Genomic DNA, 25,646 nt, shown 5'->3' on the forward strand with positions numbered 1-25,646 from the left:
GCAGCATATTGCTTTTACTTCAAGGACTTTATGGAGAACTTCTTGCATTCCTTTGCTTTATGATCGGAAATATCCCCATTTAATAGAAAATAGCTTGAGGCATGGTTCTGCTGCCTTTCCCAGCACTGAGTAACTCCCAAGCAAAGGCCTGGAATTAGAATTGGGAGGAATTAAAAATGGAATTAACTTCATGCATCAGAGAAACCCTGAAAAAGGGCTTTCAGGAGTGAGGCTGAGTGCATGTCACTCATAGGGGATCACAGAGTCATAGGATAGTTTGGGTTGGAAGGGACCTTAAAGGTCACCTCATTCCAACCAGCCCCCATCAGCAGGGACACTTTCCACTAGGCCAGATTGCTCAGAAGCCCATCCAGCCTGGCCTTGATGCAGGTGTTGAGTGCCGTGCTAGATGACCCTGACACTGTGATCTTCTCCCAAGGTATTGACCAGGGCCAGATGACGTACGACGGCCAGCACTGGCACGCCACCGAGACCTGCTTCTGCTGTGCCCAGTGCAAGAAGTCACTGCTGGGACGGCCCTTCCTGCCCAAGCAGGGGCAGATCTTCTGCTCCAGGGCCTGCAGCATCGGCGATGACCCCAACGGCTCCGACTCCTCCGACTCGGCTTTCCAGAGCGCGCGGGCCAAGGAGTCGCGGCGCAGCGCCAAGATCGGCAAGAACAAGGGCAAGGGCGAGGAGGGGGCACGCAGCCCCTGCAACCAGCTGCAGGTCACCTCCAACCGCCTCTCCACCGACGTGGACCCACTGTCCCTGCAGATGGATCTGCTGAGCCTGGCCAGCCAGACACCCAGCCTCAACAGGGATCACCTGTGGAGGAGCCGGGATGAGCTCTATCACTACGGGGGCAAAATGGAGCAAAGCCAGTCTCAAACCCCCTTGCAGCTTCTCAGCCAGTGCAACATAAGAACCTCCTACAACCCCACCCAGGTCCCAGGCTCCCAGTCAGATTTATGGGCAAAACACTTCAGCAACCAAAAGAGGAGCTCCTCGTTGGCCATGAAGAACCACGGTGGCAGCTTCATCCAAGACTGCAGAGAGGACTACTACTCAGGGAGGCTCCGCTCGCAGGAGAGCTACAGTGACATGTCCAACCAGAGCTTCCCAGAGACCAGAGGAAGTGTCAAAGTCCCCAAGTATGAAGAGGAAGAGGAGGGTGGGATGCCAGCGTCGCAGTGCCGCACCCGTCACCCCATCAATGCCCTCAAGTTCACAGAGGACCTGACGCCCACTGAGCAGACTCCCCGTGGCTCCATGGAGTCCCTGGCACTGTCCAATGCCACAGGTATGTCACCCCAGTGCCACAGGTATGTCACCCCAATGCCACAGGTATGTCACCCCTGCTCCTGCCACCCTGAGACCACCCCGGCACGCCCTCCATGCAATTGAATCCCGTGTGTCCTGGTGTCTTCCCAGTATGAGGGTAACCAAGCCTGGGCACCACTGCTCAGTGACACAGCCTTGTCTGCCAGGTCCTGACAAGCCTGACAGTTCCTTTCCATTTGCTTGTTTACAAAAGCTTGTTTTATAAAGCTTGCAGAGCTTTATAGATGGCTGGCCTTTCTGTGCAGCTCAAAACAAATGTTTTCAAACCCTTTAATCCTCCCTTTTGTGAAGAGAGGGGGAAAATCAAGGCCAACTGCTAACACAGAGGCAGATTCCAGCTTTCAGCACTTGAAGGAGTGCTGTCAGCTGCCCTTGCAGGCTAAAAATATTTTTGAATGCCTTGAAATAGGCCTAGTTAACCCCTTTTGAATGTTATGTAGTCCTCAAGCACATGACTAGTTAAGAGAAATTCCTCCCCCTCTATGCACAGCTCTTTAATTCCTCTTCCCCAACCCCTTGGTAGAAACGGCAGGGAAAAGCCAGGCAAGATGTTTGTCCCATCAGGCTGGGTTTGTTTCTCACGAGCACATCCCAGGGTCATATTTCTCAGTCCTCTCACCCTAAACATGTTTGGGTTTCACTCGTGGCTGCAGGGATGGGTGTGTGTGTGCGCAGGCTCTGGTCTGCAGCTGGGGCTGGGCAGGCTCTGTCCTCCTGCAGCCTGCTCTGCTTCGCTCACCCACCACAGCTCCCACGTCCCTCAGCACAGAACTGCTCAGAAAAGTGAATACTGAGCCTGCTTTGCTCACCAGAGAAGCTGCCTTGCTTTTTCTTTGCATTTTCCCTGGCTTTTCTCAGTTCCAGCCAATCATTGCTTGGATTTGGGCAGGTCCTGCATCTGAACCCCTACAAAATGGATCCCTTCTGCCTTAATGCTGGCAGGGAGTGGCCTGTGGGGTGTTTGTGCCTGGTCCTGAGGATCCCCCACAGGTTGCTGGCAATGGGTGGTGAGGATTGCCAAGCCCACAGAGAGCTGAGCCCCCCGAATCCCAGTTCTGGGCTCTGCCCTGCCTGGATGGACGGGTTTGCTCTGCTGTGCCCGTGACTCCTCATCTGGGGTTTGGTGTGTTTGTTTAGGGAAGCTGCCAGCCCCATGCCAAGATGTGAAATGATCTCTGTTTCAGCCAGGATCTCCCTATCCAGCAAGTGGAAAAACAGGGGGAGAGGAGAAGCTAATGAGCTGGGAAGGGTTTTTGCTTAAACAGTCTCAGATATACACAGAGGAAAAATAGATGTGAAATGGTGAGGGAATTGGGAATTGCTCTCCAAAACAGGGTTTTCCTAAGAAAAGCTCCACATTTCCAAAGCCTTTTGTGTTCCTGAAAACTTGTGTTGTGTAAACCCCATAAGTACAAAGAGTCTTGAGCAACACCAAGCTTGGATGAGCAATCCCTGAGCAGTGGGGAGGTTGTTGCATGCTTTGGAGCTGAAGTGTAACATATTATTGGGGATATAGGTCAAGACACAGAAAACATGGCAAGGCCTCCATATCAAAATGAAAATAATTGTGCTTTTCATTTTAGAAACCCCTTTTTAAAATGCTGGGAGGGAGACCTCCCAAAGGCATCTCTCCACCATACAGAGCCAGAGTCTGAGTTTCCTCAGGGGCAGTGACTGCCTTCATGGCTTGCTGTGTTCCTGCTTTCTGGAGCAGATGTTCAGCGTGATGGGGCTTGCAGTGAGTGCTCATAGTTCCTCTGCAGAGTGAGGTGATAACATTTTTATTAATGTGTAAGGTTCTAATAATTTTCCTTGCTCTGAGAGCTGGCTCAGCTGAGCTAGGGGCACTGCAGCAGCAACAGGCAGCTCCCCCAGGGCCATGTCTGCAATTATGGAGAACACAATTATCATCCCATTTAATTGGCAATGTTCTGAGGACAGGGAGATTTGGTGACCTGGATGAGGTCTGAGAGAGCAGTTTTTGGTCAAGTGATGTCAGGGCACAGCATCCCCCTGCCTTTCTTTTCCCATCCCTGCACTTGCTGCTGTGGCTGATCCAGCTCCCCACAGAGCTCCCCCCAACCACAGCCTGGGGGTCTGGCTCACCCCATCTCCTGCAGTCCTGCTCTGCCACAACCTCCCAGGCATCCACACACAAAGTCCCTTTGAGCTACCAATGCTACAGAGTTGCTCCACCTTTCACTTTGAAATAATTAACACCGCATCCATCTCAGGTTTATGGCATCACTGAAAACAGTCTGTTTTTTATAGGGAGCTGAAGGGCAAACAGTCCCTGACCTGGAGAGCACATGTGAGAAACTGGTACCTCCCTGGCAGCGGATTTTGCTGTGATGTTTCTACTACGACTGAACTGCTAATTAGCCAGAGACAGTCAGCAATGCAGATAACTCAGATAACTCAGATAACTGAGGGCTGTGCAGCACTAATCCCTGTCCTGTGGCCGGAAGGCTGCCTGCTGTGAGCAGATGTTGCTTTCTGTAATATTTCAGGGTCAGCCATTGTGTGGGTCAAGATCTACATGACCCCAATCTCCTGCAAGACCCCAGGTTTCTACCTTACCAAAGGGCTCTATTTAATCACTTTAAAGCCAATTCCCCATGGGTTAGTAAAGAGGTGAGACACCGTGTTAATCCTGGGCACGTGCTCTTACAGCGCTGGGTTACAGTGCTCTGCTGTCACCGTGGGCAGTGCTGCAGCAGCAGACACCTGAGTGGCAGAGGTGGCTGTGACCCTGCTTGTGCTCTGTGCTGGGGTTGGAATTAGGTGGGAGTGTCTCTGCTGTCCTCTGGTTTGTGCTTGTGTAATTACCACAAATGCTGATGAGATTTAAGCACGTCCAGTGGCAAAGGGCAGTGTCTCCTGCTGGTGCAGGGCATCTCCTCTTCCATGGTTCTGTTTTAAAATCCCTATTCTGCCATCAGCTGAAGGCTACAACAGACTCCAATCTGCTACAGCGTTTTAGAGACTGCATCCTGCACTACGTGGCCATTAGATGGAGAAGCAAAAAGGAAATAGTATTTCTCAGCCTGTTTTCTAAGAGAGAGCTCATTTTTGCTGATTTTCTTTTATATTATGTTTTGGGGGTTTTGGGTTGTTGGGTTTTTTAATAGCAGGAAGAACAAAAACCAGTGGATCCTGCAGCAAAGTTTGCCTTGTAGCTTCCTGCATTAAGCAACTGGGACAATGCTAAGATGGAATTTGTCCAGGAAGGTTTGCTCATGATGAGAAGCCTGATCCTACCAGAGGTTAATCACTTCCCAAAAGATACTTGGCCCATCAGCCCTGCTCCCTGTGTTTGTGTCTCCCTCCAGAAAGGTTTTGCAGTCACTGCATATGCCTGGCAGTGGAATTGGAAATCAAGAGCTGAACTCTGTTGATTCCAAGCAGTTTTTTCCACAAAACGACAGCTGGTCAAGTAGCCCATTTAAGAAAGTACCTGCAGGGTAAATGTTGTTGTCTGGGAACAGTCCCTTTGTGTGCTGCTTACAGAGAGCAGGAGCCTTTGGGAGGTAGAAGTCATATTGAATGGTGACACTGCTGCATGCAAAAGGAGAAACAGATTTTAAAGATTCCTTGAGAAAATGAGTTTGGGTGGGGGGAACATCTGTCACAGGCATAAATCTAGTTTAAAAATATGTTAAACTGGTGCTATTACAGGGTGGAATGTGATTTCATTTGTATGGCACACACTGTGCTTGTCATCATGTGTTGTGTGATGCCCAAAGGCCCCAAATAGTTTGTTTTTCCAGGACTAGACAGCTGTGATATAACCAGAAAGCAGAGAGAGCAGGGCTGATCCCTGCCTGTCTGAGCTGCAGAGTGACAGAACAGCATCACCTCCCTCCAGTCCCTTTCCTTCCTCTCCCTGCACAGGAGCTAAAAGCTGCAAGCAGGTGAGGGTAAGAACAAACCCTGAATTAGGGCCAGGGTTGTATTTTCTGGAGAGATGTTAATTAACCCAGCCTGTCCTGCACTGGGAGCTTGGGAGCAGCTCCTGAATGGGATGGCAGTGAAGGGGTGAGGGCAGTGAGCAGCTCAGGGATGGCAGTGAGGGTCTGGATGCTGATCTCCCTCCCTGAGTGCTCCTCTCTCCCCTGGGCTGCAGAGGGCGGCTGCCCCAAGTGCTCCAGCTGAGTTATGCAATGCAGAAAGTGACACATTTGGCTGTTCCTGAGTTTTTCTATGAAAATAGGAGGCTCCCAGCTCTCCACCATGTTCTTATCACTCTCTTTCTCCCAGACACAGCCAGCACAAAACTGCTTCCAAGTTGGAAGATCAGATCCCTGAGGGGAATTTTTGCAATTTTGAGGCACGGGTATAACATTTCCTAATTCAAAACAGATAATTTCAAAACTGATGTGAAGATAAAGGTTTTCCACTCCAAAGGCCCAGTGCTAAATGACTGTAAAACTGTCAGGAACATTTCTTTTCCCCTTCACTTACCTTTTGCCACTCAGCAGTGGGAGGTTTGTTGTGCCTGCTCTGGGGGCCACCCTCTTGCCTGTCTTCACCCCTTCAGTGTCACACATGGACAGTGCAGAGCAGGTTGGGTAATGAAAACCAGGGGGACAACCAAAATGGACGACTCTGGAGGATGTTATTGGGGGAAGCAACATCCCCAGCATGGCTTGTTGGCCATCAGCTGGGGAGGATGCAGGAGATGGGAGTGCTGGTAAAGGAGCTACGTGGGGCTTCTAGGTTAAAATCCAACTCTTTTCTGAGCAATAAGGGACTTATTCCACCAAGCTGGAAAGGACTGGTTGGATGGGAAATACCCAATAACATCCATGGTCACACATGGGGACATACAATGGGAGGCTGCTGGGACTGTGACCCACTTGGTGGGGGCTGTGCCTTCCCCCAAATTGTTTATTTTCCATGATTTCCAGTTATATGAAGGTTCTGCTTTATTTCTGCATGCCCTGAGGTCGTTCAGAAGTGAGACGGGGCTGAGCTATAAACAAAGCTCTGTGCAAGCTGTTTTCTTCTTAAATTTCTTTTTAGTTCTACAGATTGACCTTGAAATAAACCCTGTTTGAGGGGTGGTGAGGATGCCTGCTGCTGTGTGAGAGAGAAGGTTCTGGAATAGGGGGCTGGACACAAGAGACACTGTGCTGTATCCTCCTGTGCGTCTATAGCTGCATTTAAGCACTTGCTGTCAGGGCTGGGTGCTGGGTTTTGGTGCTGGCAGGCACCTCTGTGGTGAGGGCTGTGATGCACAGATGTGTGTGTCTGCTGTGATAAATGTTAAGGCAAGAAGCAAGCGTCAGCAGAGCCCTGGTTGTTTGCAACATCCTTTGTCAGGATATTTTGCATTCCCTGGCTGGTGCTCTCCTGCAGTGGGATGCTGGCTCACCCTGTGTTAGCACAGCTTCACGGGGAGTTTGATTTAATGGGGGCTGGGAGCTGCTTCCCCTCGTGGGGGGCTCCATTGCCAGCCTCACACCCAGCCCACACACTCTCTGGGGCCTCTGTGCTGTCATCTGCTGAGTGCTTTAATAATTCATAATGCAACTTGCAGCCCCCATTTAGCACAGCACACAGTGGGGCTGGAGCACCCGAGTGCTTTGTTGTGGCAAGGTTGTAGAGGTGATGTTCTCCAGGGGTGTCTTTGTGCTGTGGCTTTGCTTGTTCAGGTGTTCATTCCCTTGGCAGTGTTTGTGGGATAAACATGGTTCTCAGGAGGGGTGGGGACAGACTTCAGAGGGGATGGTGCAAGGTGTTCTTAGTGAGCCTGAAATGTTTCCCAGAAACCTGCTTGGTTTTCTTGGTGCTGCAGCAAGCTCCACTTCTATATTGAGCACCCACAGCCGAGCTGCAGCTTTCCCTTGTGCTCATTGGAAAAGCCTGTGTTTCCATGGCTCCAGGGCGAAATATTGAGCCTGGCAGCCCCATGCAGTGGAGAGCAGCAGCAGAAAAACCTGCTGTGTCTGTGTGGTCTGTGGTGCTGGCACCAGTCTGGCTCCAGGACGGCCACCAGCATGGTGTTGGAGGCAGCAGTGACTTCTCTTCCAGTGCATGAACCTCTGGGGCAGCCAGCAGTGGATGTGCTCAGTCTCAGAGCATCATGCAGAAGTAAATTTTGGTGGGGTCAGCGTGTTATACCTGGGTTTGCACCCTTGGAATGGTCTGGGTGATGTGGTAACAACCATCCCACACCACGGGCCAGAGCAAGGCTCCTGCTCCCTTGGATGACCTTGGGAAACAGAATCTCACATTTCTTCATTAGGAGAAAGTCAAGGCTGCATGGTGGGGTCTGGTCTCGTGTGCTCTTCCAGACTGCAGCTCTCTTGGGTAATTAGCTGTGTGCCCAGATTAAACACTTCATTGAGCAGGAGCTGCAACAGCTGCACACTGGCAGTTCAAGAAGATGGGGCCTCTTGCATGGGTGTAGCTCTGGGATGGCAAATGACCTCAGGACACGGGGGTTGGTGCCACCTTCACCATCCAGGGCAGTGTGGGACCAGCAATCTGGAAACACCCTGCATGTGCCTGGGCACTTTGGGTGCCAGGGACACCCTCCAGTGCCAGAGCCTGCCCCAGTCACCTTCTGCTGTGATTACACAGCAAGAGTTTTCTTCTTCTCCAGTTTAAAACTTTCGTTGCAGGAGTCAGCGGACCTGGAGAATAATGTGTTCCCTCCTCTTTGCAGGCATTTTTTTCTGCCTTTGAAGGTTGTTACTGTATCCCCTTCAGCTTTCTCTCCTCTAGACTAAACAACCTCTGCTCTTTAAAACTTTATTCCCAGGTCATGTTTTCTAGATGAATTTTTTTTTGACAAATGGTTATTGCTATCCCCTGATCTCACTGCGGTCAGACTGGAGCACTTTTGGCTTGTTCCCACTCTGCCTCCTGAGGTCTTGTGGCTCCACAGAGAGCCATAGAAAGGGACATTTTGAGACTTTAGAAAGACTAATCTGGACCTAGCCCTGCTCATGATGCCTTGGTATAAATGTAAAATTCAGCCTGGAGACACCTTTGTGTTCTGCAAGGATTGTAGATTGCATTCTGGACCTGCACACTCTAAGAGCCATGCTGAGCTCTCAGTGTCTTCAGCTGGAAAAGCACAGCTTTGCTCCTGAGCAAGTGGAATAAATCCTTCACTTGTCACCATGAGCAGCTAAAATAAAGTTTCCCTCTCCAGCTGCATGGCTTGCTGGGTCATTTCCAAGTATTGTATATGTAGCTCCCAAAAAAAGGCTTGTGCATGTGCAGCCTGCCCAGTCTGCCTGGGAAGACACATTTTGCCCTCAGCATAGAGCCTTTTCCACTCTCATATGGAGAGATGAAGCCATTGGATGTTGGACTGGCTTTGCATCAGAGCCTCCTGAGCATGGGCTTCATCACATCCCAAGTTCTGTGTGCTGGAACAGTGATGGACATGTTCAGTGCTGGATTCTTCTTACAATCAGCATTTTCCCAGCAAATCAAGATCTCAGAATGTTTGTGCTTAATTATAATCAAGCTGTCTGAATGATCAGCCAGAAACATCCCCATGACTGATTAAACCTTGCACTCCAAGCATGAGCCATTCACGTGGTCACAGGATCCTTGTCTGAACTCACTGCCCCGTGCTGCCTTCTAAGGGGGAGACTAAAGCACTCATGGTTGTCTGCTGGAGGTGTGTGAGGGGCTGCAGACCCCTGTCCTGCACAACTTAACCAGTGAAGCTCTGGCTCTGCCCTGCCCAAGCCTGGAGTACCTCACTTATTACAGCTTGCTTTACTCTACACAAAAGGAAACAGGTTTCCCTCCTGGTCATCCTGCTTGATCTTGGCCACATCATTCCTGTCTGGGATGTGAAGGATGCAGATATGTCTTGTTAATTTAGAAAATAGTGTTTCACTCTTGCCATGTCTCCAGAGCCTGTGCCCAGATACTCATTCTGTTCTTGCTGGATGCAGGAGCACAGGAGGGAGATGGCTGTGAAGGGCACCTGAGACCCACAGGTACCATCTGATATGGCTGTCACTGGGAGCAAAGCTCACACCACACCCCTGTGAGTGAGGCAAGGTCAGCCCTTGTTAATGATGCTGCCAAAATCAAAGTGTTGCTGTCCCAGCAGCATCCCGTGGTGTTGGAGCTGTATTTCTGCTGTATTTCTGCACAGCACTGCTGTTGCTCGTTCTTACTGCGGAGCTGCACCGGCTCCTTAATGAAGTGCTGCATAAATGTCACTGAGGGCTCATTTTCCTTGGTGTCAGCTATTGTGTGACAGATTTGATTAAGGCCACATTGGGCTGTCACCAGCCATGATTCTCATTGTGATCAGCTCTGCCGGCAGTCCCGCTGTTGCTCCGGCTTTTCAGGAATCTTTGTGCACGTTCCCAAATTGCTTCTCCCTCCCCAGGGGCTGCTGGGCTCCTCCACAGTGGCACAGGAGGAGACATGGGGATGTGACAGATGCCTTCACCGGGTTCACAGGCACAAAATCACAGCTCCAGCGAGGAGAAACATTATGGGTGTGTGGAGTGTGGGAGAGCAGGGCTTCAAAAGGGGATGGGAAGCCCATCCACAGAGCTTTTTCCAAAGGGCACTGGGTGAGCTTGGGCTTGCTCACTCAGTGTGACTTAGGGAGGAAATAAGAAAGCATGAAGTTGACTTGAAAAGTGTGTCCTTTAAAAAAAAACGTGACTTTCCCTTGTTTTTAACCCAGCCTATCCCTCTTCCTGTGGTGTTCAGGGATCCTTCACTTTACCTTCCTCTGTAATCATAAACTCCAAAAATATTCTCATTAACAACAGAAAAGCAAAGAAGCTGGGACTCAGGGAGCAAAACCAAACCATGTGAGGGCCAGTAATGGCTAAAGCTCTCCCTGATGCCACCAAAAGCAGGATTTGTAAAACTCTGCCCGGCTTTGCAAGATCTGTTGATCTTTTCAAGGCTGAGCCCAAGGAAACCCTAAAGCAGCTCATGAATGGGGTTAGTGACAGCAACCCTTGTTCTTGTTCAGGTTTAGCAGCAGCAGCTAATGTGAAAGGAGCCAAGCTCTTGATGAAATGCAAACAGCTTTTGTTAAGGGAAAAAAGGCTTTATTCTTGAATTGTGGGCTGGGTTGTTATTTTTTATAATTAATTTACAAAGTCATAAATTGTTGGTGATTGCATAAAGGCTGTGTGTCATGTTGGAAATTCTGCTGACGGTGCTGTGTTGGGTCTGCACTGGGATGTTGTGGGAGAAGGGATGGAGCGAAGGGTGCCAAAGCAAACATTCCGCGTTTGATTTGGGATGGAACAGATTTTCTTTGAAATAACTTGCGAAACATCTTGTCCTGAGCATGCAATGCAGCCAGTGCCTGCTGCCAGTTGTCAAGCCAACAGGGAGACAGTCAGAAACTAGTCAGGAAACACCCATGGAACAGGCCAGGGACCAGGGCACTGTGGGGTGCATTGAGTTTCTTGTTGACAGGCAGGTGCTGAGCAGACATCCCACTTCTCCCCTTCTGCCAGGTGAAGGCTTCCTGGAGGAGGAAGCTTCCCAGGGCTCGTTGGCACATTGGAGAGATCTAATGGGTCACCTTCCCAAGCAGGGCAGCCCATCAAGGTGGAGCTCACATTTCTGGCTCCTGCCCATGCACAACTCCCTGGATATCTGCAGGGGTAGTCTGGCCCTCCCACTGTCCTGCTGCTCACAGGGAGCTCCAGCAGACCCTGTGGTGCTTGGGTGTTTCCTTGCTTCCTGGGAAACCCAACTGCAATTTTGGTCTCTCCACAGGCGTCATTCGGGGGACCTGTGAGGTGCAGCACAGTGAGAACCCTGAATTCAGTCAGTGGCTGCGTTTTCATCTGCCACTGACATTGTTTCGTCCTCCAAAATGTGTTGTCATTGCAGAAGGTGTGAGTGCTGGATCATGGCACCCTAGTTAGCTTGGTGTGCAGGAGGCCTCAGGTTACCTCTGACACATGATTTCTCCCTGGCATCGTTGGTTATTCCTATCAAGTCGCAGACAGTGCAGACATATGGGAAAGGAAGTCGTGAAAAGCAGCTTGGAGTCCAACTCAAAACACCTTAAATTGGTGTGATTTCCCCAAAGGAGGAACTGCCTGCTCTTTAAAAAAAAATTAAAGTCCTCCTCTTAAAAAGGGCTCTTCAGGACAGCATCAATACCGCTGAGTTACTTGTTATGGCAAAAGTCTTGGGCCAAGACCAGCCTCCACCCTGCATCTCCGCTGACAGAAAATTCTCTTTCTTAACTTCTTTTTTTATTCTTTTTTTCCCTTTACCCTTTTCCTGCCAAGGCCTCTCAGCAGACGGCGGAGCCAAGCGCCAGGAGCACCTCTCCAGGTTCTCCATGCCTGACCTGAGCAAAGACTCGGGCATGAACGTCTCGGAGAAGATGAGCAACATGGGCACGCTGAACTCCTCCATGCAGTTCCGCAGCGCCGAGTCCGTGCGCAGCCTGCTGTCGGCGCAGCAGTACCAGGACATGGAGCCCACCCTGCACGACCTCGCCAGCCCCCTGGGCTACCAGGAGCGGCCGTCGCACGGGCGGATGCACCAGAGCTTCGACTACGGCAGCGGGGTGCCCGGGGGCCAGCTGGGCCCGCAGGAGATCCCCCGGCACGCGCCCATGAGCGAGCGCACGCGCCGCAGAACCGTGCTCCGCGACGACGAGCGGCACTACCGCCCGCACCGGCCCCGGCGCTCGCGGCGCTCCCGCTCCGACAACGCCCTGCACCTGGCCAGCGAGCAGAGCTACCGCCTCAAGGAGAGACCCTCGCTGCGAGCCAGGGACGACTACGACCCCTTCGTGCACCAGAGGAGCTGCAGGGAGAGCGTGGAGCAGGGTCCCTACAGGGATGTCTACGGCCACTGTCCCCGGACGGTGTCGGATCTCGCCTTGCAGAACCACTTGGGCGAGAGGTGGGGGCCCTACTTTGCCGAGTACGACTGGTGCTCCACCTGCTCCTCCTCTTCGGAGTCCGACAACGAGGGCTATTTCCTTGGGGAGCCCATCCCGCAGCCCGCCCGCCTCCGGTACGTGACCAGCGAGGAGCTGCTGCACAAGTACGGCTCCTACAGCATGCCCAAGTCCTCCACGGTGGGGGCCAGGGGACAGTTGCACAGCAGGAAAAGACAGAAGAGCAAGAACTGCATCATATCCTAATGGCATCCTCGCCAGGCACCTTGGGAGAATGTAAATTAACTCACGATCTTGCACTGTTTTAGATCATGTAAGTGCTTTTATTGTAACAAAAAAAAGGCCCGAAGAGTAGGGATTTGTTAAGGAGGTTGTAGACTGGCTTCTATAAATAGTCATAATCCTGGGCACAGTGAATATATTTTGCACATCTTACTTTGGAGATAAAAATTTTAAAAGTTCACTTTAGCCTGTAATATTTACCCAGTAGTTTCTCTTCCTTCTCCCAGATACTGCCAGCCCCTTCAGCTCTGTTTGTCCGTACGTTTTGGTTGCCACTGTTGACTCTCAGCATCAGTTGTTTGCTGGTAGGTTTTGCTTTCCACCACATTTTTGTTTTCCATTAGCCATGTTGGTAGGTGATTTGTCTCTTGGACAGTTTGGGAGCCTAAGTTATTTCCATGATTGTTGTAAATGCGATGTAAATGAGAGTTTGGAGAAAATATTTTTGTATTTTGTAATATCAGAGGAATTTCTATATCTTAGGAGTCACTGGGAAAATGCATGCACGTTCAGAATTGTTTTCAGTCAGAGCTAACTAAACAATACTTTGGAACCCCCTTTCCATTTCATCATCACTTAAGTTTATCAGTGAGAGTCTGAGTTTTCATTGGTTTTGAGGGTTTTGTTTGTTTTAACCCATTTTTTCTGTTTATTTGTTTTGGTCCTGGTCAATAAACAGAATGTTTTTTGATTCATTAAATCTTGACAAGCCTCAGTGGCATTTTGAAGCCTGTGATTTGCAGGTACATTCCATCAGTCAGATACAGGAACCCCTGACAGCTGCAAAAGGGCCTTTTTTTTAATTATTACTATTATTAAATAGGAAAGACCAGAACTACCAAATGTCTGCAACATTGTAAATTACCAAAGCTGGAGAAGGAATTTCACACCTCTGTAGAGAACGCTGAAGTTACTAAACATTGAACTATTATTTGGAGTAAATAAAGTGTAAATGGTGCAATTGTGTGATGTCAGCATGACGTTGTTTTGAATATAGACTTGTCTTATGGTGCTCTAGTCTCCTGGGTTAACTGCTGTTCATTACCAAGTGGAAGTCTCAGTATTGCCTCCTGCCTACGACATATGAGAACACCTGCAAACTGCTCCCCAAGGCCCCTCCTGCCTGGCAAGCTGCCCTGGCCCCTCTGGGGCTCTCTGTGGCCGGGGTTTGTCCCCTGGGGGCTCAGCCCAGCCCCTGCCCTGGCAGAGGGCCCCTGCATGGGGCTCAGCTGTGTTGTATTCTGGTGGATGTGAGTTTGTTCTGTGTGTGCTTTAATCCATTGGGGTTCTGCCATCCCAGCTGCAAGCCAAGGCCAAGTTGTCCCAGTGCTTCCCATAAAGGAGCAAGTTTGCAAAAGGGGCTCTTGGCCCCCAGAGCACCTGGGGGGGTTAAGCTAAGGCTGGGCTTTGAGCCACAGCAGGGCTGAGAGCTCAGGCAGCTGCATTGCCCTGGCCCATGGGCTGCTGGCACCTCAGGGTGTCCCTCCCTGCACCCTGGGAACGTGGATCCCACTGCAGGGGTGGCACTGGCAGCCCTGGGCACACACAGGGACACCCCCATGCCTACTCAAAGCAGCAGATGCAGAAAAATCTAGAAGATGGATGTCTCCATACCACAGACTATTGCTAGGAATTTTTTTGTTGTTTGTAAAGGACAATGTGATAATTATTATTCCTTTAAAAAAAAAAAGAAATGATACTTAAATATATTTAAAAAATGTTTTTTCCAGTTGGAATAAATGGAAATATTCATCCAAAGGGAAGAGTCTTGTGTACGTTTTTTGCTCTTAAGGAGTGTTGGTTAATCATGAGTAAAAAAACTTGATTTTTACTGAGCTGGTCTTGAAATAAAAGCACAAAAAACAGCTCAGCTCCATCGTTGGCATGGTTTTGGTGAGCAGGGAAAGCTGGTGGAGGAGCTTGTCCTGCACACCACACACCTTCCCCAGGGTTGGTGACCTGGTGTTGTAACCTGGACCCATTATTTGTTGTTAAAAAAGCCACATCACAGATTCATTAAGGTTGGGAAAAAAACTCCAAAATCATTGAGCAAGAACAACCCAACACCACCATGTTCACTGCTCAAAGATATTCCCAAGAGCCTTATCCACACATTTTGAAATCTTCACCTGGTAAAAGCCAGCACAGCTCAGCTGAAATCCCTGCTGGGCCTCTGGCATACTGGGGCAGACTATCAGCCTAAATGTATAAATAAATGTATAAATAACAGCCTTTTCTTAGAAGTTCACAGATCTTTCCATGTTTTCCAAAACAGACCTGTTAAGCTGGATAGGGGTATTGCTTACAGCAACCAATATGACACTGTAGCTACAGGTTATTCTGTAATATATAATTAATATGTACAGTTTAATTCATTGTCAGTGATTAAAAGCACAACAAATGTCTGTCAGCTCTGGTACAGCTGAGCTGCTCTTGTGCAGCAGGAGCTTGGGTAGCTCAGCAAATGGTAAAAAACTCATCCCAGCCTTTCTCCCTTCCCTGCTTGCTGCCTCTCCCCAGGGGTAACAGAACAAGTTTAGAGATTCCATGCAGCAGAATTGCAGCACTCTGCACATCCAGTTTGTCTGCTAAAATCCCAGGCACAGTGCCTCTGTTCACAGAATGATTTTGCTGCTGGAAGCAACTCTTAAAAATTTGGTTCTCACTGCAGAGCATCTCTGCATCCCTGCAATGCACCCCAGTTTTAATGCAGTGCTGGAATTGGAACAGATGGGCAACAAAGAGGAGAAAAGAGTCTCTCAGGTGATGTTCCCCTCTGATGGACCCCTCACCAGCACCACAGAAAAGTGGCAGATCACATTTTCTAGGAAAGTCAGAGTTGGTACAAATTTCAGCAATAAATGCAAATGCAGCTTCCAAACCCTTTTGATTTTTCATATGGGCTCCAGAAGTCCAGTACATTTTGAGGCACGTGATTGAAAAAGAAAAAAGAAGTTGGGGGTTTTTTCTGCTTAGCCCAGTTGGAGTATGATTAACCATTTCTGACAAACCCACTGAGCTTGAGGGATGGAGCTACAAGTCTGTAAAATCTTGCTCCATTGCCATCTGGCCCTGCTGATTCCCCTCTCTGTGCCTGCTGCCCCTGGAAGCGGGGCCCGTGTGCTGACGTTGCTTTTGCGTCTCCAGAGCTGCTGAAGGTGACACCACCTGAAGCTCAGGGTGAGTGTCAGTGGCTCCCAGTTCCCTGGGCTCACCTGCAGTGCCCCTGCTTTGGCCAAGCTGGAGGTTTGTTACTGGGCTCCTCCAGACAGCTGTGCTGCCAGAGCCAGCCTGGCACACTGTCACTGTCACTTACAAAAATAATTCAATCTGATTGCTACGGTCTATTGTTACCACAAGTTTCTTCTGCAAAATATCTCCTTTTTCCCTTTTTTTCTCCAGAAAGTCCTTGGCAAAACCCAGCCAGTGTTACCTTGGGATGGGCTGGTGTTAACCTCCATTGCAAGGCCAAGGTTTGCATCACATACTTGGCCATGACTTGTGATGGTGGGAGCACAGCATCCTTCACATCCACGTTCCCCAGCAGACATGGGGGGCTCTCTAAGGTCCCTGCAACACCTGAAACACCCCAGCATGACAAAATGTTGGCCCAAAAACCATTAGAGCTGTGCAGGGAAGCTTCTAGCACACCTAAGGCTTGTTTTTCAGGAAGCCAAAGGCCACACAGCCTTGAACCTGGCAGATACATCATAATGAGATGAACAAAGCCTCTGCAGAAAGATCAGAAGTGTAAAGTTAGAAATATTCAGCAGCACTTTGTCTGGAAATTATCATCCACAGATAATCCCACATTTGCTAAAGGCCCAAGTGACTCTGGCATAGCCCAAGGCACTCAGTGGCTTTGAAAACCTAGTTGCTTATGAAGGGAGGGACAGCATTGCTGAGTGGAGGGTTAATAAATTATTTCAGTTTGGCAAAGACCAACCACTCCTGAGAAACAGACACGTTTACCCTCACAATTTAACACCCCAAAAGTCCATGCCTGTGCAGTAGGGGGCTGGCAGCACCCACCTGGCACTGCTGCTGTGCCCCTTCCCCAGCTCTCAGCTAGTCTGGGCTCCTGGGCTTTGAACTGCCCTGATATCTGATGAACTTTGCTCTTTCAGGCTAAAAAAAGCTCCCAGTTCCTTGCATTTACATACAATTGTGCTATTCTTGAAATCTAGGCTGTCCTCGTTCTCCTGAAGATTATCTGCCACCTATTAGATGGCCATCCTCCATGTCCAGAAAAGCTCATTAACTTAGAGCAATTCCAGAGGATTTTATTATTAAGATTATGCTTTTTTTCTTTTTTTTTTTTATGCAATACACTTTTAACCTAGATCCTTAAAACTATTTGGGAATTCAGATCCGGTTTGAGTACAAAGGGGAGAGCTGGGGCCCCTTTCCAAAAGCATCCATGAGTTTGTCTGAATCTCTGAGGAGGGAAGAAAAATTTCAAAGTTCAAATGATTTGAATTTGCTGCCTCTGCCCATCAACAATGGACTCCAGTGTTGTGCTCCGTGTTAAAGCATCAGCTCCATCTGCAGCCAGGCTGCATCCTCACTGGGAGGAGCAGAGGAAGCCAGGTCACAGGCTTTGCCACCTATGGGACACTGGTCCTTAGGTCAGGGACCAAAGGCAGCTCCACCTTTCTGCTTCTTCACTTCTTGTTAAGGACCCAGCAAATTACCAGTTTCCTTGTTCTAGGCAAACCCAGTCAGTTGCTAAAGCATTCTCAGGAGAGTTTTCCCCTTGTAAAAGCAAATATTTATATCTGCTGTGCTCTTAGAGGCTCTGGATATGATCAACTCTTAAGGCAAGATTTAGCTGAAAGAGATGATTTATTAAAATGGATAAACAAAGCCCTGTGAAGCAAGTTAATTCAGTCTAAATAAAGCATTAAACTCTGAAGAGCACACATCAGATCACGGTATATATCTATATGTACATATCCCATGTAATTCCTGCAGGCAAAGCTCAGCCCTCTGGACTGGGATCCCAAATCAAGCCAGCCCTGAGCCATCAGGCCATGGACACATCAGCACATGCCCTGCTCTCTAACAAACCCAGCCAGGCAATCACTGCCACCCAAACACAGGGATCCCTTCAGCTGCCAGCCCTGCGTGTGCCCCGTGCCTCAGTTTCCCCATCTCCAAACCACCATAATCAGGCTTTGAACAACAAGAAACTTAAAATCTGGGGTGAAGGAGGCTGGCAAAGGAGTTCTGATTTAAAGCAGTGGCTCAGGGCTTGAGCCTGCTTTGTTGGCACTGCATGCCAGCAATTTCTATGAGAGTTGTTTCCTCCCTTAGATCTTTGCTGCTACAGAGCTTTAGCTCTATAAAACTTGGGTTTTTTTCTTCTTTTCTGTAAGTTGGGCCTTAATTGTCAATTATCTGCTCATGAGAACGCTTTCATGGCTGATGCTGGAGCAGACTCAAGCAGTTTTTATTTTGGTACTTGGATTAATTAGCTTTATTGGAAGAGGGAGGCAGGGCAGGGATTCATTCTCGCTGCTCATCACATATTCATTATTTACATTTTTCAGTATCCCAAGTAACTTGGCACAGAAAACAAATAAATGAGGACTGAAACATACACAAAACATCTGGAGCTGCTGCAGTTCTGTAATTACCACTGCTCATTCACATTGCACAGAGTGCCTGTTGGAAAGGCCATTCATGTATTGGCCCAATGGAGATTTTTCCTGTCAGAGGCTTCCAATGAGCTCCCCCATCCTCCTGCCCCATCTGCCTGGCTTGGGTCTGACCTTGACTCCCCACCAAAAGCCAAAGCAGCAAAATTGCTCCTTGTTGAGAGCAGCAGCCTCTGGAGCTCCTGGCCCAGGACAGTAAACACAGCTGGGCACATTAGGGCTGCTGAATAATTTATGTGATGACTCTTCAAAATAGTAAATCCTGCTTCTTCAATCCACTCCATCCCTCATCACGTGCCTGCTGAGCAGTTTGGGAATATTTAGGAAGTTTTACTAAATTCATAGACTCCTGTAAGAAACAGTTTTAAAATGTTGAGTGAAACACTTGCATCTCACACTGCTCTCACAGGAGCAAAGGGGAGCCAGGGAGAGTCCCTGCAAAATCCTCGAGGCTTAGATGAAAATTTTCAAGATTTTGGTCCAAGAGATGTGATGTGTGGGGAACCTCAATAAGATCTTCCAAAAGTGGTGATGTGGCCCCAATCTGGGGTGGAGATGGCTCAGCTGACAGCACTGGTGGGGTCTGCCAGCCTGAAGGGAAAGGAAAAAAGGAAAGGGGAAGGAAAAAAGTGAAAGGGGAAGGAAAAAAGGGAAAGGGGAAGGGAAAAGGAAAGGGAAAGGGAAAAGAGAAAGGGAAAGGCAAAAGGGCAAAATAAATGGGAAAGAGGAAAGCAGAAAGGCAAAGGAGAAGAAGTGAAAGGGGAAGGGGAGAAGCTTTCTGCTCGCTGGGCACACAGCAAGGCAGCCCCTGGGCAGGAGCACCAGAGCAGCCTCCTCTCCCAACACTTGGTCTTCCAGCAGTTCATTTTAGAATTTACAGTGCTGGGAACAAATGTGCCTGGCTTCACAGCCTGGCCCAGTTGTGACAGTGGAGGGTTTTGCTAGAGGAGGCAAATCTTTGCATATTTATGAAGATAATTGTTTACGGCAAAGATACAAAGAGGAGAAGTTGATTTGGGATGCACAGAGAACTGGAGCAAACAAGCCTGGCTCCCCACAGGGCTCCATGCAACCCCAGAGATCCCTGCCTTTAATGCTGGATTGTTAACAGCTGGGAGAGGGTGGGGAGAGCTTTTCTAGGGGGAAACAGGCAAAAATCTCCCAGTTTCACTTTCATAATTTGGAGTTTCAAACCAATGTTTATGACAATGTCATAATTGCTGAGCATCCACTGGGCTCAGGGAATAAAATTCCTTTTATTCATCTCCAATGTCAGGATTTGCAAGTGCAAGAGATTTTCAAGAGCTTTTCTCAGTCCCTGTTTGTATGCAAATCATGTTGTAACATTTCTTAGACTAAAAGACCTGATTTTTGCTGTCATCAGTCAAAGCATCTGTCAGCCTTGTCAGAAAAGAAAGACTTTGATTCTTTCAGGTCAAAACAAGCTAAAATTATTGCTAGAATATTGAGATTGCTTTAAGACATGAAGATTACAATGAAAATTGCTCAATTCTCATTTTTCCTTTCAGAGAAATTTAAATTTTGATTTTATTTCCACGTGCAATGCAATTTTTTTTTCACAGGTGCCAGTTTTAAAATCAGAGTTCAGTGTAATATTCTAGACCTCCATAATTGGGCAGGGAACAGTATTGGATTCAATCACATGTACAGGAGAAAACTGGGATGAGGAATGAAACAAGCTAAAGAATGGGAAAAAATAATAGAAAATTGAGTAGGAGTTTGTGCCAAGGCTTGAAGGCAAGATCAAACACTTCCAGAGATGCTGGAAGCACCAAGTGCTTGGGAAGAGGGTTCTCTCCAGGAGGTAAATCCTCTGTCCAGAGAGGATTGAGCCATTGTCCCTGCACATGTGGACCCCAGAAGATTGAGGGTTTGCTCATTATAACAACAAAAAGGGCTGCTTCAGCTGACCACTGCGACCACCTGAGCAAGCAGCCTCTGCCTGGCACTGAGCATCCACCTCCAGCACAGAAAACAGATGGATTTTCATTTACAGAGACACAAGGCTCTCTCTCCTGCCCATGCACACACAGACATCACAGCCTCCACCATTTACATGAGGAACTGTGAAGAAATAACATGTTATAATAACAGCATGGATATATCCCTCAAGCTCTGAATGATAAGGCAGTAATCATTTCACCAAAGTGAAGAAAGATTTCCCAGCACACTTTCCTAAAGATAAGCATGTTCTGGGAGCAGCATGATACCCTCTCCCCAGCAGCATGCACATTCTCCCAGAGCAATGATGTTCCCAAAAGCCACTACATTAACCTGTAGGCAGAACAGCCAGTTCCAAATCAGCTCCAGATGTGCTTCCATCTAGCAGCCCTGATAAACACCTTGCCTGTATTTTCATACTGCATTATTTATTCATGGAACCTTGGGAAATGAGGAGCCCTGGGAGCAGTGGGAGGACACTACAGACCGACAAAGTAATATTTCCCTCTCACTGATGCATTACCAGCACTTTCCCAGCACAGGACTGTGCAAATGGATTGCCCACCAGCATCTTCCCAGGCCTCTGCCCACCTGCAGAGCACACACTTATTCTTCTCACAACACAGCACAAGGCACAGGAGGCATTTTCTCAACTTAACCTTCACCTGATTGCTAATTTCCTCCCTCAGTCTGTGTGTCTCTGTATTTCAGAAGCCTGAATTTCTGAGGTTTGTGGCTGGCTGGCTATCTGTGTATCTATGTATCTATGTATCTATCTATCTATCTATCTATCTATCTATCTATCTATCTATCTATCTATCATCTATCTATCCTGTCAAATGCCACTTGCACCAGCAGGTTTGAACCTTTGGCTGGGCAAGCACTTGAGCACGAATGTGAATGGTCACTCCTGGGTGTGCAAACATGACTCTGCAAACATAGAATCTTAGAATGGTTTGGGGTGTAAAGGACCCCAAAGATCATCCAGTCCCACTTTCCCTGCCAGGGAACACCTCCCACCAGAGGCCCACATGGCCCATCCCACCCACACACAGCAAGGATGAACTGACAGCTGCAATCATGGGATAATATTTTGATGCTACAGAATTTTGCCCTTCTAAATTAAGCACATGAAGTGAGTAGCTGGTATAAAGTACAGCTGGATGTATGTTGGTGGAGATTATAAACTCCAATTTAAAATGGAGGGGGGAAAAGCCCAATGGCTTTCCTTGACTTCACCCACATTTCCAAGGTCAGTCACCCAGTCCTGAATACCAGGAGGGAAAAGCAAACCTTTCCACCTGTTTTTGGAAAACTGAAACATTTAATGCCAAGGCCATTTGGTCCTTGTCTCCAACTCTGAGCTAAAAATATACCGATTTCTAAAAGGCTCAGGTGAGAAAAGAAAAGAGCATCTAAAGTTCTTTGAGGAAAAAAAAAATAAAAAGAAAAGGAGATACAAATCCCTGTGAGATTTTTACCTATTTCATACCACAGCTTCAATCCCATAATTAGGTCTCCTGTCACTTCACTTGATGCTCTGTCCCATTTATCTGCAACTTTTTGACCCTGTTTTCATATCTGGTAATATTTTTTTCCATTACCATTCTCAAAAGAAGACAAAAAAGATTTTCTTGACCTTCATTCTGATGACTGAAATATGTAAGAACTGTTTTAACTTTCAAAGGAGGTGATCATTGTGTCAGGGCAGGATATTTATAAAGTCGGAGATATATAAATATATATATGCAGATATATAGAGATAGATGATAGACAGACAGACAGATAGATAGGAGAGGGCAGTACTGGGTGCAAGTCTGATTTTTTTGGCAAACCACAAATGCAGGCAGTGGCTGCAGTGAAAAGCTGGGGCACAGAGGGCACCTGCTTATCTTGCAATTAAATCTCAGTCAGAATTTATTAACAGTGAAGGACCTTCCTGCCTGTGAAATGGTACAAGCTTCCAGACAAATCCAGGCAGTGAAACCGTGTTCCCAAATGCCAGATCTCAGAATAGATGAGCCTGATGTCAACTGCATCACCCTTTTATCTGTTTATTAAGTGAAGACAGAATATCTGTTGCATAAAAGCAAGCCAAGCCACCTGCTGCCAAGGAGCCACCTTCCCTCTGCCACAGACAAATGTCTTCACAGCTAATTTATGCTCAGACTGTACTTCATGTCACACTGTGCTTGCCAGATTTTGAAAGACCAGATTTCTCACTGCTACAACACAACCCCAAAAGGAGTTACTTCCTCCTCCTCCTCCTCTGGGTATGAACACCCAGTGACAGCCACAGCTCCCTGGAGCAACTCCTGGCCAGGTCAGTGAGACCAGCCAGAGAGAACCTGCAAAAGGCAGGACTCAGAATCTTTGGGACAGAGATCTGGCATAGACAACCTTCCTGTGGCCGATCTCCTTTTACAAATGTACATCTCAAACATGTCTGTACTGTTCCCAACAGCTTCACCACTGGGGGTGGGTCCTGCTCCAGCCTCCAGCACCTGGCTTTGATCCCTCCCTGCAGCACAAAGGCCCAGCTGAGGCTGCTGTTCCTCCCACCCCAGCCCAGTGTCAGGCTGTGTGGCCGTGTCCCCCAGGAGGGATGAGCCAGCAGCAGCAGGAGCACTTCACCTGGCTTACAATCAGTCCTGGCATCTCCATGGCAACTCCAGCAGCTGCTCTATCCCTAATGGCTCCCAAGGAACCGCTGCACTCTCACAAGCAGCAGTTGCAATCAACTTCTGCCTTGGTCATCTCCAAGGGAGCAAGAGGATAATGCAGAAGAAATTATTAAGAGGCACTGAAAGCACTTTGAACAGTGTAATTGCCTCAACAATTCCTCTGGATTACAATTAGTCTGTTCCTTAGAATGCACAATATTTCTCTCAGCTTTTGTTCTGCTGCTGCTGCTCACTGCTGCCCTGTGCACATCCATGGAGAAGGCAGAAGGGGACTGTCTCAGTTTCAAGACAAATTTCAGGAGGAAATGCCCTGGAATCAGCATTTCCCTTAAGGAGAAAAGGCTTCAATATCACTCTTGGCTGCTTCCCTTACACAGCAATGGTGGGCACAGCCAGGAGAGGGATGGAGAAGGAGCTGCCTTTACAGCTCACAGGGACAGCTGGTCCTGGTGCTCCTCTGGATGGCAAAAGGAGCTCTAGCAGGAACCTTGGAGCAGCAAGCTGGAATGGCAGAGCAAGAGGCAGCAGAAAGTCTGCAGCTGTACCCAGCCTGAGGCACCTCCTGGCAGGCAGAGAGTAAAACAGCTCCCGGGTAGCAAAAAAACCCAGAGCAGCAGTAGAGGCATGGCAGAGACTGGGCAGCAACAGCCTGGCCCACAAACTCCTTCCAGGAACCCCAGCTCAGCTCCCATTTATTGCAGCAGCCCCAGAGCCAGACAGGATGGGGGCTGGGGCAGAGACAGAAACAAAACAAATCAAAACCAAAAAAAATTGTATGACATAAGAAACCATCCCCAAGATGGGGGCTGAGTGGGATGTGCCATGCTCAAATGGGGTTACTCTACCAGGATGAGGTTTCACCATCAGAACATGACAGATCCCAAATGCAAGCATGGAAAATCCAAAATCGTTACCCTTCTGTGCCTTTCAGCTTCAGCATGTCAGGGGGAGAAGTGTTTGAAAACCTACTGGAGAGTTTTTTCAGTAAAAACACTAAAATCAGTCTCATTGTAAGACATAAAAGAGTTCTGACTTAAATTCTGCATGAAAGGCTCAGTTCTGCCCACAAGAGCACCTCAAATCCCCTACCAACATGCATTTTTCCAGAAATCTTTCACAGGTGGATGATCGTACTGCAGCAACACCCTGGGGATTTTACCTTTTCAGCTAAGTGAAAAGTGTATTTTTTCATCATGCAAAGCTGGCAGCTCTCCCCACAGGCCACAATGACACTGGAGTTTGCACCCAGTATTGGGGCAGGAATACACCTGACACCACCCAGGCACCCCAAGAGATGTCTCCCCTCACTGCTGGGGTGCATCCCTGAGGATCACTGGGCAGGATTTGGTTATCCATCACTGCTCAGGAGCCAAAAGCCATTTCTGCCTCATGGCCCACATCTTACTCACCCCCAGGCTCTGTGGTGGGAGTTCTCCCTGCCAGCTCCACACACCAGGATTTCAGAAAAAGCAAATTACGCTGGTTTTAGGGTTAACATGTTTGCATTCATATTCCAAGACTTGCTTTCACATCTATAACTCATTTTCCAGCATCTTCAAGCAAATTTCACACTGTTGGAAAAATGTCAAGGGTTTAATCTGATATGTGTGATACTTACTGATGCCACTAGGGAGGGAGATGATCGTATCTTCCACTTCCCATCATGTTTCTTGCAGGAGTGAAAACATGTCAGGAGAATTCACTGGGTTTCACTATACTTGGTACATGCAAATGAACACAAATCAAATTCTCTGAGGAGCACAGACAAATAACTTTGCATATAAAGAGACCCAAGCTTATTTGACTGAAAGCTTATCTGTTTTTTCCAGTTGCATGAGACAGTCTGAGGAAATGTGGCTTTGCCAATGAGCCTTGCCATGGCTGTGACCTGCATCAGAGAGCAGGACCTGAAGCTAGGACCAGTTCCCTGCAAGCCTCATGCTTTGCTTCAACTGGATTAAGAGGCGAATAAATACAGCAAGAAAAAGATGAAAACTCTAATGAATACATCAATACTGGGATTTTTGCTCAGATTAGTGTATTCCCTGCAATAACAGCAGGAAAAGATTCCTCCAAATCTGCAAGAAGTTCAGAGAGGGCTTCCACACACAGCAGAGAAGTCAGTGGCAATCTTGTGCCACAAAACAAAACAAACAGAAAAAGCAAGCAGGAATGAATGTTCTTTCTGTTCTGGATTGGTTTGAAACCCAGAGTTTAAACCAAAGTGGCTGCAGACTGGAAGTGAATGGTTTGCAGAGCTGTGGTGGGGCTGGGCTCCCATGGGGTGTCAGAGAGGGGTGGCAGGGCTGATTTGGGCACAGCTGCCCTGTGCTCTGGGCATGGTTACTGGATGAGCAGTCAGCCCACAGAGCCATGCAGGAGAGTTTGTGCCATGAAAACAGCTCAGCTGAAGGATCTCAGCATGCCCAGTGCCAGAGGCAGCAGGGACATGCCACAGGCTGCAGCCCCAGCTGCTCACACTGTGCTCAGGCAGCCAGGCTTGCACCACTTCACATCCCAGCAGAATGCAATGGCTCCAGTTAAGCCCTTTGCTGTGGCAAGTCCTTTTCTCTACTGAGAAAATAAATGTTCTATTTTAAACCTTGAGATCTGGCAAACAGAGAAAAAGAAAAAAAGATTTAATATTTGAGTTTTGGTCCTAGCCTGACCACCTGCAAACCCAGGGCAGGGCAGGAGGCAGGGGCAGGCACCAGCACCAAATGGTGGGGAGGACACCCATCACTGGATGGAGGGGACCAGGCACATCAAATGTCACCCAGGCTGTCCAATCCAATCCCCACATTGCTGCTGGCAGCCCTCGTGGGCCTGGGG

General features: G+C 48.3%; 1 protein-coding gene across 4 annotated transcripts in view; it reads left to right on the forward strand.

The window, feature by feature from the left end:
- Positions 1-14,202, forward strand: part of PRICKLE2 (prickle planar cell polarity protein 2) — a 103,001-nt gene extending 88,799 nt beyond the window's left edge. For all 4 annotated transcript variants that reach the window (XM_074550456.1, XM_074550455.1, XM_074550458.1 and 1 more), the window contains 2 exons: positions 440-1,303; positions 11,604-14,202. In XM_074550456.1, coding sequence (XP_074406557.1) covers positions 440-1,303; positions 11,604-12,472 — 1,733 coding nt within the window. In that variant the 3' untranslated portion in view covers positions 12,473-14,202. The remainder of the gene's footprint in view (positions 1-439; positions 1,304-11,603) is intronic.
- Positions 14,203-25,646: the final 11,444 nt, after the last annotated feature.

This window comes from Zonotrichia albicollis, chromosome 12 (assembly GCF_047830755.1).
Source record: "Zonotrichia albicollis isolate bZonAlb1 chromosome 12, bZonAlb1.hap1, whole genome shotgun sequence".
In the NCBI taxonomy this organism is placed as follows: domain Eukaryota; kingdom Metazoa; phylum Chordata; class Aves; order Passeriformes; family Passerellidae; genus Zonotrichia; species Zonotrichia albicollis.